Source organism: Manis javanica, chromosome 8 (assembly GCF_040802235.1).
Source record: "Manis javanica isolate MJ-LG chromosome 8, MJ_LKY, whole genome shotgun sequence".
Classification (NCBI taxonomy): Eukaryota; Metazoa; Chordata; class Mammalia; order Pholidota; family Manidae; genus Manis; species Manis javanica.
The window spans coordinates 31,759,683-31,772,834 of NC_133163.1; the positions used below are offsets into that span (position 1 = coordinate 31,759,683).

A 13,152-nucleotide genomic window follows, 5' to 3' on the forward strand; every position below is an offset into this window, starting at 1 on the left:
AGAAATGCATTCATAAAGCCAGGTGATCAGCAGAATTGGTCTCCAAGGTGAGCCCTTTCCAAGGACTCCATGTCTCCACCGTGCTCTCTTCATCCCTGCCCCTTCTCTACCTCCCCTGCCCAGCTGAGTGGCCAAGGTCCTCAGAGCAGACCAGATGACTCAAAATGTCAGGCCAGTATTGTCACATGCCTGTTTCTTACCCCTGAAAAGAGTTCTTCTGAGCAGGGCCTGGCAGCTTGCTTTTGTGTATGCTCAGTTTCTTGCACAGTACTGGTGTCATGGCAGCACTGAGTATTCATGCAATGAGTGAGTGAGCAATTCCATAAGCTGCTGCTACTCCCCACTTTGTCCCATACAAATGCCACAGGCCCACTCAGCCGGTAAGGCCAATACCTGTTTGCTCACTGGGGTGGTACTTCCAGTCCCTTTCTTTCCTTCCTTCCTAAATGCCTACTATGCCAGGCACTTTGAGATTCCAAGGACACAAAAATGAACAAAACCTGATTCTAGCTTCTGAGGAGCCCCAGTAACTAGAGATGGGGGAATCATCACAAGATAATAGAACTCTACAGAAGCGCAAGGGGGCTTCACAAGAAGTCATCTGAGAGCTGAGCCTTAAAGGATTAGCAGGTGGGAAAAGGAAGAGGCAAACAGCACTAAACTGTGGAAGTGCATGGGATCACGGGAGACAGCGGGAGGTCTGCTGTGTACCGGGGAGGGGGTGGTGTTGGTAATGAGGCTAGTGGACAAGGACCAGTTAACGGATGTCTTCTGTGCCTTTGTCAGAAGTTTGGACTTAACTCTGGTAAGCTATGGAGAGCCATCCAAGATTTTAGAAGCTGGAGTGGCATGGTTGTTACAAATTTTGGGAGGAGATGAGACTGGTGGAGAGGGATCACAGTGATACTACAATAGTCCAAACAAGTGATGCTGTGGGCCTGGATTCGAGCAGAAACACTGGAGGAGAGAAAGCAGACAGACTCAAAGGACTTGGTGATCTAATGAAGGTAGAAGTGAGAGACAGGATTTAAGAGTAACATACACATTTCTTGTGTCAGAGCAGTGCTTTGGTATAAAACAACCATTAACTGAAATGGGGAATATAGGAGTGGGAGTAGATTTGGGAGGCATGTTCACTTAAACTTGAGTTCTCCATCATCTGTCCAAGAAGGCAGCCATATGGTCAGGTCTGGTGCCCAGAAAGAGGGAGTCGAAGAGACCAGCTGGGTAAAGATGGGAAAATGGGAAACACAGTTGGGTAAATATGTTGTTGGGTGGCTGTGGATAAAGTGAAGGTTCCTGTGGCCAGGATTCTCACCTGGCCCTGGTCGGCTAGCTCACTACACATGTGGGCAATACGTCATTATTGAGTCTATATAGAGAGTCCTGCCCAGTGCTTTGGGCGACACGGCGGCACAGTTACAATGCTACAGGAGAGCAGAGCAGAGCAGCTGCGCCAGCGCCGAAGACAGAGACTGGGATGGCTGTGCCCAGAGGACAGCTGTGTGAGCAGAGGGGCCCAGAGGCAGAGACCAGCTTGCTGCATGCAGACTGGCTCTGACTGAACGGGATTTTAGTGATTGACCTGCCACCATGGAAATAAAGTTGGGTATAACCCTTTTTCCTCAAGAACGTTCTACTGTCATTTCTTTGGTCACATTGAATCCATAGTGAACTTGTCCTGGGCTGAAACCCATTGGCAAGACAGTGGCTGCCCATATATCCAGTACCTAGGCATGGGAGAGAGGCTGTGTGCATCAGAGATAAGGACTGCTGGGTCCCTCAAGTGGAGAATGAAGAGACAGAGAATGGGCATTTTTTTCTGTCTCGGTCAGGTGCCCTGATTCGAGGCCCTGGACCCAGGCTCTTACAAATACTCATTTTTTAAGAAAGGCTTCAGTACTTGCTATATTAGCATGGATCCCTAGACCTGGGGTTGGAACAAAATTTGACTGAAAAAGAGGTTAGATGATAAGACCGGAGAGAACTCAAAGTGAGGAGACACCCAGGATCCTGGGCCTGCATCTCCTAACAGTGCATGTAATTGATCCCTCCATTTTCCTTGACAAACTGGGAAGGAGAAATTAAGGTAATGTTCCTGGGATTGATATGTATTTTGAAGTTCTCAGTGAGGCTGAAAAAATCCACCAGTATATTTTGAAGTGTAATTTCCTTTCCCTTACCAGCCAAAATAATTGAACAGGAAGAAAAAGCTGTTAATGCAGGAGGCGTGTAACACCAGTTCCATGTTACCTGGACATTTACCATTTCAAAGCAATTGAGGGCTTTTACAGCCAGTGTTTACAGTCATCCATGTTCCCTCTCACTGAAGCCACTCTCTAGAGCCATCAAAAGGCCCATCAATCTGGCTTGGACACTGAAATTATGCATAATGCCTGGAGCTGATGTCAAAGCAGAATTTTTAAAAGTTATCCTGCCATTTTGTCAACATATAAATCTTGGTGTGTTTCCTCCTGGAAGGTGATGCAAACAGTTGGAGCGATCAGTGTGCACAAAGCCAAGGGTGGCAGAGCTGCATGGTGGCATGGCCAGGCACATCTTCCCCTCTCCCTCAGCATCCCTGCCCATGTCCATGCACAGGTTGTCATTTCTCCCTTCTGCCCAACAAAAAAAATGTCTGCCTCTGCTTTCACCCCAGTGACAGTAGGTCCAAGGGTGGCAGTTCTAAGCAGAAGGGTGACATTGTGCTGCCTCTCAGAGCCTCTGCCTGACTTAGCAAGATAGACAATAGACTTTACCAAATTTCATCTTCTATCTCCTAATGCCCATGTGCATTAGCAACTGAAATCTGGCTTCAGGTTTTTCCTGGAATTACTGATTTCTTTCCCTATATTGTGTGCAATGTAAGAAATTTCTAAATCCATATCCAATCATTTGTCTTTCCTTTCATTTTGGAATCATGTGTCTTTACAAAGACCACTAACATAAATGGAGCATTTCGTATGTTCTTGGGCAACTGGAATGATTAGGAGGTAGGAGAACCTGGGTTTCAGTCCCAGGAATGCCATTAGCTAGCTTAGCGACCCTGAAAAAGTCACTTTCTGGGCCTCTATCTCATGTTTAAAATAAGGGTTTTGGTACAAAAGGACTTGGAGCCCCTTTCATTTTAAGAGTCTATTTACTTTTTTTAATATCTTAAACCATTCTCTGCCCCAGCAAGAATCACTGGCAAAAACACTAAGATACAATTTTCTTATCATTTATTATACCCACACACACAATATGCATATACATATACATCCAAACAATTTAAAATATTTCATTTGATAAAGTATCCAAAAATTTCTATATTACATCAGACCTTACAAGGAGAACTTAGAAGAATGTGTAAGAAATTGGTACATGCAGAGGGGACCTTGAGAACAGGAGTGGGAGACTTTTCATTGTATATTCTTTTGTACTTTTTGAATTTTTCTGCCATACATATTACCTCTTTCATTACATTTTTTAAGCAAGAGGAGTTTTCCTTTCTTTTTCTTCTACCACAGGCCTTTCTGCAGCTCAGTTCCTAGTCGGGGAGGAGCCCATGATGGCGCTGGCGTCACGTGCTGGGAGCCACCCCTCAGCGCAGGCCCTCCCTGGGACCAGCCCCAGCCCTCCAGCTGGCTGCTCTTGCCTCTGGCACTCTGGCTGGGCTGTCAAGCTGGTGCAGGGACTCCACTCAAGGTGTTAGGCTGGCTCCAGCAGCCAGAAGGGCAAAGGGCCTAAGAGTTCAGCAAAGGGAGATGTACATTCTGCTTTAAAATCACCATATCTTGCCATTCCCTTTCACAGATAGACTGCCTTTTGTTTTGTTTTCTGCTGCTAATATAACATCAAGACAGGAACATGAAAGAAAAAAACAAAAGGGCCAGAGATGAGTGGGGAGGAAGGGTCTTTAAGGTTTCCTTTTCTCCTGGCCCCACTCCCCCATGCTTGCCTCTACCCGACAGGGCTGAACGGCATCACCTCTGGCAGGGTCCCCCTCCCCTGGTTTTGCCCCCCAGTGCCAGCTTCTCCTCAGCTTTCCCCTGTGATAGCTAGTGTCCGGCCTGACCTTCCTCGTTTGCTCCTTTTCTGATTAACACCTTGGATGGGTGCCAGCCCGTCACTTCTGTGCTCCTACTTCCCTCCACCCCTCCTGATTTCTCTGATTCTTCCTCCCTTGGTTTACCTCTTGCACAGCCACACTGCCCAGAAACAGCTGCCACATTTGGGGTTCATTTCCCAGACTACAGCTGTCCCCTGCCCCACAGCTGGGATTGCTCAAGGTAGGTCCCTCCACTCTCCATTTGCAATCCCTGTGTCCACCATCTTTTCAGGGCCAGCAAAGTCCAGGTGGGGGAGGGCGGTCCCCAGCAGGCTGTGGGAAGGTGGGGGCATGAGGACAACTGAGAAGCCATGACAGCTCAGCAAGGAGCAGCAGATGGAGATGTGCACTTGGTAGAATGGACACAAACAGGCTCCAAGAGATGAAAAGATACACAGCAAGAGGAAAAACAGCTTCAGGGAAAGAAAAGCAGAGAGCAAAAACCAGTAAAAGTGTAATAAATACTAAAACCAGAGAGGCCTGAAAAGAAACCATCCAGAGAGCAGGGAGAGGAGGGCTAACAGCAGTGCAGCTGCCCCAGTGAGGGGGAGCGGGAGCGCAGGGGTGGGGGTCAGTACTTCAGGGGCTGAAGGCAGGAGGAATGCCACAACAGATATCTCTTGGGAAGGGTCACTCACCCTGCAAGCTGTTGGACTTACTGGCTGCAGCAGACAGCATCTACTTAAGACACACCAGGCATTTCGCCTTGTTCCGTTTCCTTGCCCAGAAAAGGCTGGAGCCAAGGCTTGGGGAACCATTCCAGCTTTAGGACCCTGCATGGACCACAAGGCTGAGACCATGAAGAGCCTTGCTCCAGGGAGTCAGCCCCCATCCCCCTGCCCCTAACAGAAATTTCCAGACCACTAAACTCACAGCATATTGATCACAGTCCCAAAGGTTGCTTATACTACCAGCTTCCACTGGGAAAGACTGAATGACTTCCTTCATTCTGTCTTCAAGCTTGTCAGAAAGCAGATGCTGGTCAAATGTGACAGATGCTCTGAAGAGATGCTCAAAGGGAACTCTCTGATCAATGGGAATATTCTTAATGATGACTGGAGAGGCCTTGGGTGATCAGATAACAGCAAGACAAAGAAGAGAGCAAGAAAGGACATCAAGGATAAAGTGGCTCTAGGGAAACCTTCTGGGACTTGAACTGGAAAACACCAAGAGCCTCATTCCTTTCCCTGGACTGTGTATCTGGGAAGCTCTAGTCTGGAGCAGACTTGACTCCTCATGTACCTGTCACAGTGAGTACAAATAAGGCTGGGAGCTCGGGGAAGTGGCCAGGGAAAACTAACCCACTGAGTGGATTGGGAATGAGAGTTTCTTCCTTCATTGGCTCTTGAGCCCTGTTGTATATAAAATACGATTCAAGGCTGAATTTAAGTCCTCTGTTCTGCGTGAGATTTATATTCTTGAAAACTTTAGTGTACAAATCAAATCGATTTTTTTCTGCCAGAGAAGCTGGCTTTCCAAAATAAATTTGAAGTGAATCCTGTGTTCAAAGAGAAGAATGGCTTGTGAAGATGAATAATCATCCAGGTTCATGTTTGTAACTCTGAAATTTTGAATGTCTGATTTGAGCAGGAGTGGGGGTGGCTCTAGAGATCCACCTATCACTTGCTTTCAAGCTGCAATTAAGCATTACTTTAATACAAAAAACTTAAGAAGATAGGTGTGCTGTAGGAGCTATTGCTAAAGAAAGATTAATTTTTAAAAAATATTTTATTATAGAAAATGTCAAGTATCTACATTTAAAAAGTAGCCAGTCTAATACATTAAAAAAAAATCTAGCTTCAATTCATGGCCAATACTCTTGAGAAACATGGACTTTTGAGCCAGATGACAGATACAGAGAGTGAACTTTACAGTACAGGGTAAGTCTTACTGAGGCTACAGGATCCAGGTTTACGCATAAATGCCCTAGTCTAAAGCTAGAGTATGCAGAGAAGGGCAGAGAAACATATTCTTGGTTTACAACCAAGGAAGAAAGCTGGGACTTAAAAGACAACACCTGTCCCCCAACACCAACACTCTCCCCATCTCCACCAAGGCTGTACAACGCGCAAGTACTACTAGTAAGAGTGGTTACCTTCAAGGAGGGACAGGACTGAGGAGGAGATTCCCTTTTCATTACACACTTAAAAAAATGTACTAAGTGCACATATTAACTATTTTAAAAGCAACTTGTTAAAAACAAACATCCTAAAGCTTTGCAGTTATGAAGATGACGAGACGTGACAAAAGGGCAAGCTGCCTGGATGCAGACCACCAAACCTTCATCAGTTTGACCTGGGTTTGCTCTCTTAAGATACTTTGCTCAGCTAGATGAATGCATAACCTTCTAATTCCAAGCTGTCCGTCATCAGGATAGGTGTTTCAGTTAATAAAAAAAAACAAAAAATGGTCCTTCATGGTTACATGGGTGTATTACTTATTAAAATGCAATCAAGCTCTTCTCTTAAGATTTGTACACTTTACTGTATGTTCCTCACACTGCACTTCAATAAAGTATTATTAACAATGATAATAATCCCAGCCCTTGTGTATGAATAAGCCAAAGAATCACCATTTGGGGGTTTATTGGGTTGGTGGTTCAGAGAAAGCTGTTGTTTTGAAAAAGACCAACAGGATGCGGACTTTTTGCAAAAACTTGCTCTTTGGAAACCATCACTACAGCATGTGCTTCTGGTTAAGCATTCCACGGCGGAAATGCAGCGCTGTGTTGAAATGCCGAAAGGATGAGGCAAAATCTTGGCCAAGGTCAAGCTCTGCTGATGGTTTGAGAGGGGGTTGGCAGCCAACTGCTCTGCACTTGGATAACATTTAAAAAAGAAAAACTAACCCCAAGTCATCTTCTGTTCCTTTTCAGAGCCAACTTTAGTCCTGCTCATTGTATCCAAGAGTTCAGAGGAAGTCCTATGTGCTACAGCTCAGGCCTACCAAACCCCTGGGGCCAAACATACTTATCTTGATTAAAAAACTAAGCTAGCTGACTGGGCTCTAGTTGGCTCTATGGAATTTAACAAAAGATGTCAGAATATTACCTAAGGTAGGGTCCATCTAGGAGAGGGCAGAGAAACATGCTTTAGCCTCCCTTTTGGCTCTGTTCACTTTTTCTTGAACATTGATAAAATGACCCCAATTTGGTGGAAAATGGGTGGGGAAGGGCACTCATGTCTACATCTAGGTGATTACTATGAAAACAGCTTCAAGTTGACCATATTTGGTACAGATCTGTGCTTCACAAAGAAAAGCCAATACACCACACCCTCTTTGGGACTAAAACTGAAAGCACAAGGATGGACTGAAAATATACTTTCTGCCAGGTCACAGGGAGTGGATATTTATATATATAGACAGAAATGTCTTTTAGCAGGTTATACCAACTTTACATTTGGTACACGTCTGTCTCACTGGTAGCCAGACAAAGGCAACCAGGACAAGGCCCCAAGGCAAGTCCAGGTTGTATGAGATGCAGGCTCCAGAGACTTCCCAGTCTCCCTGCAAGTTCTCAGGTCGTAGGACTCACGGTCGGGTAACAATGTGTTAATATTATGGACCTCTCAAATTTTCTTAGACAATCATGACAACATAAAAAAAAGGAAGAATACTTTTAACTTACTGGTTTAGTGTTTTTCTTTGAAGTACCCAATTCTACTCAATTCTCTCTGTATAGTATAACCTGAATTTCTCCTATCCTTAAAATGAGAAAGTCACTCTTTTTCTTCTCAATATCTTCCCTTCTACAGTACTTGGCAAACTTGCCTCATTTACATTCTATGCTTATCTCTTAGTAAACCTTACAGTTCCAGCAATGTAGTTGAAGATAAAGATTTCTCTTCTTTCTTTACTGTTAAATAGTGAACTGAGTAGAAATGTGAGTTCCTTAAGGCCACATACAGCACATCTTTGGGGAGAAGAGTATTTTGACCCCAGTAGAGAACCAGATGGAAGGAGCAGGCTTCTCTCTAGTCACTGAGGCCAGGAGGACATGGTGTAGCATCCTGCTTCCCTCATTCCCCTTCTTTCCATGCACAGTCTCCATTCCCAGGGCTAGGGGTGGGATGAGAGTGGGCAAAAAAGCCGAGCACCCAGGGGGAAGTGCCACATAAAGAAACGGTGGGATGTACTACACAGTGCTACAGCTAGCAGGGCCCTTCAGCACATTCAATTCCAATTCCTAATTTTATTTGTAAAGAAAGGAGCCCAAAAATGTTAAGTGATTGGTTCAAGATACACAGCTGATGCATCTTTAAAACCAGAACCCAGGTCATCAGTCCACTACTTTGATCCTCCAACACCTGCCAGAACTGAGTACAGGAAAAAGAAAAATACAAAGTTAGGTCTGTGGGCAACACCCCCACCACCTCACCAACCAAATACACATACCTCTTTTAAAACTACCCATGTCTCAATTTCCATTTCTTTTCAGTCCTATTAGCTTACTAAGCTCAAATTTCTGATTCTCATCCAGAACTTAATAGATACCCTGATAGCCAGAGTAGTTAGAATCCCAGTTCTGCCCCAGCATGCTGAAGCCTGAAAAGGGATATCTTTAGAAAGCAGGAGAACAATATAAGTAGCCTCTCCAAGTCAGAAATATTCCTGACCACACTTCTTGCTTACAATAATGCTGACTCTAAACTCAGCAGCTTTTGAAACTTATACTGGCAGAAAGACAACAGGCTACTCATTTAGCAAAATAGAAATTCAAGAATTAACAACTAATAAGGAAGCTGAAAGGAGGACACATGTTCTGAGTTCGGTCTGGAGGGTATGAGATGACCTCCATTCATTGAGAGCAGAGAATGACCTTGTAAAGCAGTGCGTGCCGTATTAGCACAGGGCACAACCCAGGCTGCAGCACAGGGCACAACTCAGGCTGCATGAACCTGGTTCTCTGACATTCCCTTTTCCTATGCGAAGGAAGTCAGTTCTTGATTATTCCCCAAATGATTACTGACTGGTCCAGTTACCCACAGTGCCTAGGGATCTCCAACAAGAGTTGGCCATAGACAGAGCTGGTTAGAAGGAAGCAATGGTCTAATGTACTGCCCTCGTTCCCAAATAACACGTTGGCATAAAGCAGGGGCCTAGGTGCCTCAAGCAAAGGGAGGGAGGACTCCTAGTGGGAGAGATGCTTTTGAACAAGTGGGCTATTTGGGTGCACGTCACCCCTGCTCTATCACCTAATGCAAAACTGCTCCAGGACTAGGGACAGGCAGAGGTTTTAGGCTCCAGCAGGAGGTAACAACTTGGTGAGTAGCTGAGAAGTCCAGCTGAATTCCAAAAGTATTTTCGGGGTTATATATTATTTTAATGTTACTCGAAAGTTAATCATAACAAGAATCATTCTTACACCCTCTCTTAGCTTATCTCACCAAGAAAAACTGATTCTTACTGTATTGAGGAATTAAGTACTCTAAAAATGACCATCTAAACAACAGAAAAAACGAAAGATCAGAAAGAAGAATCCTTTTAAAAAATGTCATAATTTGTAAACTAGCAAACTGAGAAACTATCTCCTTTAAAAGTAAAAAGTGCTATCTTCCTTGAGGATGAGACACACTGAAGAAAAAAAAAAGGCAGCAAGGATAAATGAATGATTGAGAAACTCATAGGGGCAAGGCAAACTAGGAATTTAAGTCATAGTCAAATGTTAGGGCCCCAAACTAACAGGCAGAATAGGAAGCTGAACAAAAGCTCTTTCTGCCTGCTGGGCTCCTAAGAGTCTACAATGGCGGATTAAAATGGCTTTATTTCAACACAACACATTTTTGTCAACTGATCTCTATCCAGGGCATGGATAAGAATAAGTAACTTATGGCTGCACTCTTAAAAGGCAACAAATTCCTGAATATTGTGCTCTGTGCACATTAGGATGGCAAATCACTAACTGCTTATCTCTCAGAAAAAAACCCTGTCTGTAGCTCTTATTTTATATTTATATTTTAAAATAAGCAGTGTTTCAAAAAACTGACTGGTAAGTTGAGACAGTAAAGGATGAGAGACAGAAGGGAAGCAGAGAAAAGACTCTGAGCCTATAAACATAATGGTCAGGGCACATCCAGAGAGGCCTCTGCTCTGACCCTGTCCTCTCACTGCTACTCATACATGAAAGCTCGGCAAATCGCTGGGACACAAGCTAATCGGTCAGAGAGAAACACCCCCTTGGGAGCAATTTGTACTCACTCCAGCAATGGGTGTCCCCTCCTCATAATCCAGTTTCTAGGATTCTATCCCAATGAAATTATCAAAGGTACACATTAAAGACTGAGAACACAAGAAAATTTATCACAGCATCGTGGATATTAAAAAAGCATCTGAAACAACTAAAATTTTCCACAGTGTGAGAATGGATAACAAAAGTAAGGCAAAGCCACAAGAAATCCACTTTCAAAGATTTAGACACAGGGAATTAATTACTTGTGGTACCATGTTAAATGAGGGAAAAAAATAGGATACCATGCTGCATATACACATGACTCTCAATTTTAAATATTATACACATAGTATACATTTTTAAATAATGAAATTCATAAACATGCCAGCAAAAGTTAGCTCGGTTCTAGATGGAGGGAAGATGGATGATGTTTATTCTTTCATTAAACTCATCTCTAATAAGCACATACTACTTTTTTATTGAAAATAAAAACAATAAATATTTATTTTATAAAATGTCTACCCTAAAACATCTCATTTCAGATAATAACTGTCAGGCTTAGGGAAAGGCTGCTGAAGTCCCACGCTGACTCCGAGAGCAGAGACTCAAATCTACACAGTAACTCTTCTGAAAAGGATGAGACATCTCATGTGCCAGTCAAGCTTCTTCCTCTCCCGTGGCTGCTGGCTCTGTTACTGGGCTTTTCAGGAAGCTCTGCTGGAGAACCCACTCCTTCTTCCACAGCAAGCACTGCACCTAAGTGACCTCGTCATCTCTTAGTATGAGGATCACAGGGAAAGAGGACGAAACAGCCCTCCTCCCTATTTCCCAGGAAGATGTTTTTCTTGCAAAGCTATCAAAATGACCCCAGTTTTGAAATACAAGTCATGAGATATGCTTGGGAACCAGTATAAAAAGCCCCTTATTTATCAAGAATGAATATAAAACAAAATCTATGAGTGCCCCCTTGTGGCAAGCCTGACTACACGATGCACATATCCGTCTCCACGGCTCTTCATCCCTGGGCTCCACACAGCACAGCCACTGAGGCACATGCCCCTAATAACCTACTGCACTGAACACACGATCCCCAAAGGGGCTGCTACTCTTCATTTTTAAGGATTTCTAGTTTAGATGCCACAGCTGCCTGTTTGAGGACAAGTGGGAATGGAGGGGCAGAGGGTCAAACTGCGGCTGGGCACATTCACTTGCAGGCACTACTGATGGGCAAAAGCTGTACATTCAGGCACACATATCAAGGTACTGCCACTCACAGGGACCTGTAGGATAAACGTCTCCTCCCGTAAGAATGTTTACCAATTATATAAAGTTATGAATAAAAAAGTTTATATTTACAATCAGTGAGCTTTGTGCTTAGAAGTAGTTTTATTTATCAGTGTTAGAGCAACCATCACCAACTTGGGCAAAATTTCAAAACAGAGCTCATGTTGAATTCTGGACAAAAAAAAAAAATTGTTAAAAAAATCATTTTTTAAGCTTGTTAAGATCTTGTATAGTAAAAAGTTTTCCTAATTTTAGAAAAAATACTAATCATTAATAAGTTGATTTTGTGCTCAAAGTGGTGGCCTCACATTTTGAAAGATGTAACACCACCATTTGGGGCTTCTAAACATATTAACTAATCAGTGTCCCAGGCATGAGAGGATATGGAGAAATCCACTCATTGCAACCTGACCAAATGACTCCAGCAGAGAAGTGTTTAAAAGAGGCCAGTATTGCCAGTCGGATGGAACACAGCACCCTGAGGAGTCCCAATACTGATTCTGAGAGAAAATAATCTTGCTCTCAGAAAGCGACTGAGCTAAAAACCTTGCAGCCCTGGGCAAGAGGACTGCAACAAGCAGACAACAAACAACATGAAAGGGAAAGCTGAGTACACTATCAATGTTCCTTGGAGATGGGGCTTGTGCTTCTCTCGGCCCAACCCAGCTGAACGGGTCTATTTCCAGAAAAAGGTTCCCTCCGGCGTTTGGGTGGAAGCATTCGGCAGGAAGTTGCTGCTTTGGTCCTGGACATGTAAAGGGAGGGCGTTCTCAAGTCTGTGAAATAAACTCAAGGGACCCAGGTGGGATGAATCCCAGCCAGGTGAATGGTAGGAGAGCACTAAGTCAAAGAATAGGTGAGGCTGAACTGGGAAAATCAATCTGACCCCTTGTTCACCTCTCCAACCTCTGGAAAAACTTATTCTCCCCTCTAAACCTGACAGGACTGAAATCCTTGGCTGCCCCTGTTTGAGATACACCAATATACTGGACAAGGAAGAAATCTATTAAAAACCTGAGAGTCTGGACAAACCACTTGAGGAAGAAGCCTTCATTTGCCGTCTGCACAGGAAAACAGAGGACGGAGAGTAAAACAGAGGCCAAGGTCCCCCTTGTCCACAAAAATAAGAGGGAGGAAAAAAAGATTTCTTACTGTGCCCCATTAAAATTCAGCCATCAGCTCCCCTGAAAACGACAGCCTGCACCACCAGAAGCACCGTGAGACCAGCAGGGGTTAGTATTCTGAGTTGTATCGCTAGGCTGTGACAAGTAAAGATGTATTAACACAGGAAAGGGCTACTTTTCAACCCTGGCTCAGCTTCCCAGCTGTCCTAACCTGGGAGGGAAGCAGTTATCATGACAGCTGGATGGGAAGGTCTTCACCATACTTCCGGAGCAGCTTCTGATGGTTGTGGTCCACTGACCACTGCTGGGGCAGGTACCTGGGCTGCATGGAGTCCAGGAAGTGCTGACGCCAGCGGCTCTCCAGCTGCATGAGGGAGCACAGCCCGCCCTGGCTGTGGCGCTGCACCACCTTCAGCCCATGAGGAATGTAATTTTCATTGGAAATCCTGCCAAGACACAAAGTACTTGTACTGAGGGAAATGAGT

The 13,152-nt window shown here is 44.3% G+C and overlaps 1 protein-coding gene across 9 annotated transcripts in view; it reads right to left on the minus strand.

Moving 5' to 3' along the window:
- Positions 1-3,206: 3,206 nt before the first annotated feature.
- The window catches only part of EXD2 (exonuclease 3'-5' domain containing 2), an 80,234-nt gene continuing 70,288 nt past the window's right edge, over positions 3,207-13,152 (minus strand). For 6 of the 9 annotated variants that reach the window (XM_017651635.3, XM_017651639.3, XM_017651632.3 and 3 more), the window contains one exon: positions 3,207-13,113. In XM_017651635.3, coding sequence (XP_017507124.1) covers positions 12,897-13,113 — 217 coding nt within the window. In that variant the 3' untranslated portion in view covers positions 3,207-12,896. The remainder of the gene's footprint in view (positions 13,114-13,152) is intronic. The other 3 variants (XR_005056866.2, XM_073242223.1, XM_017651637.3) reach the window with 3 other exon arrangements.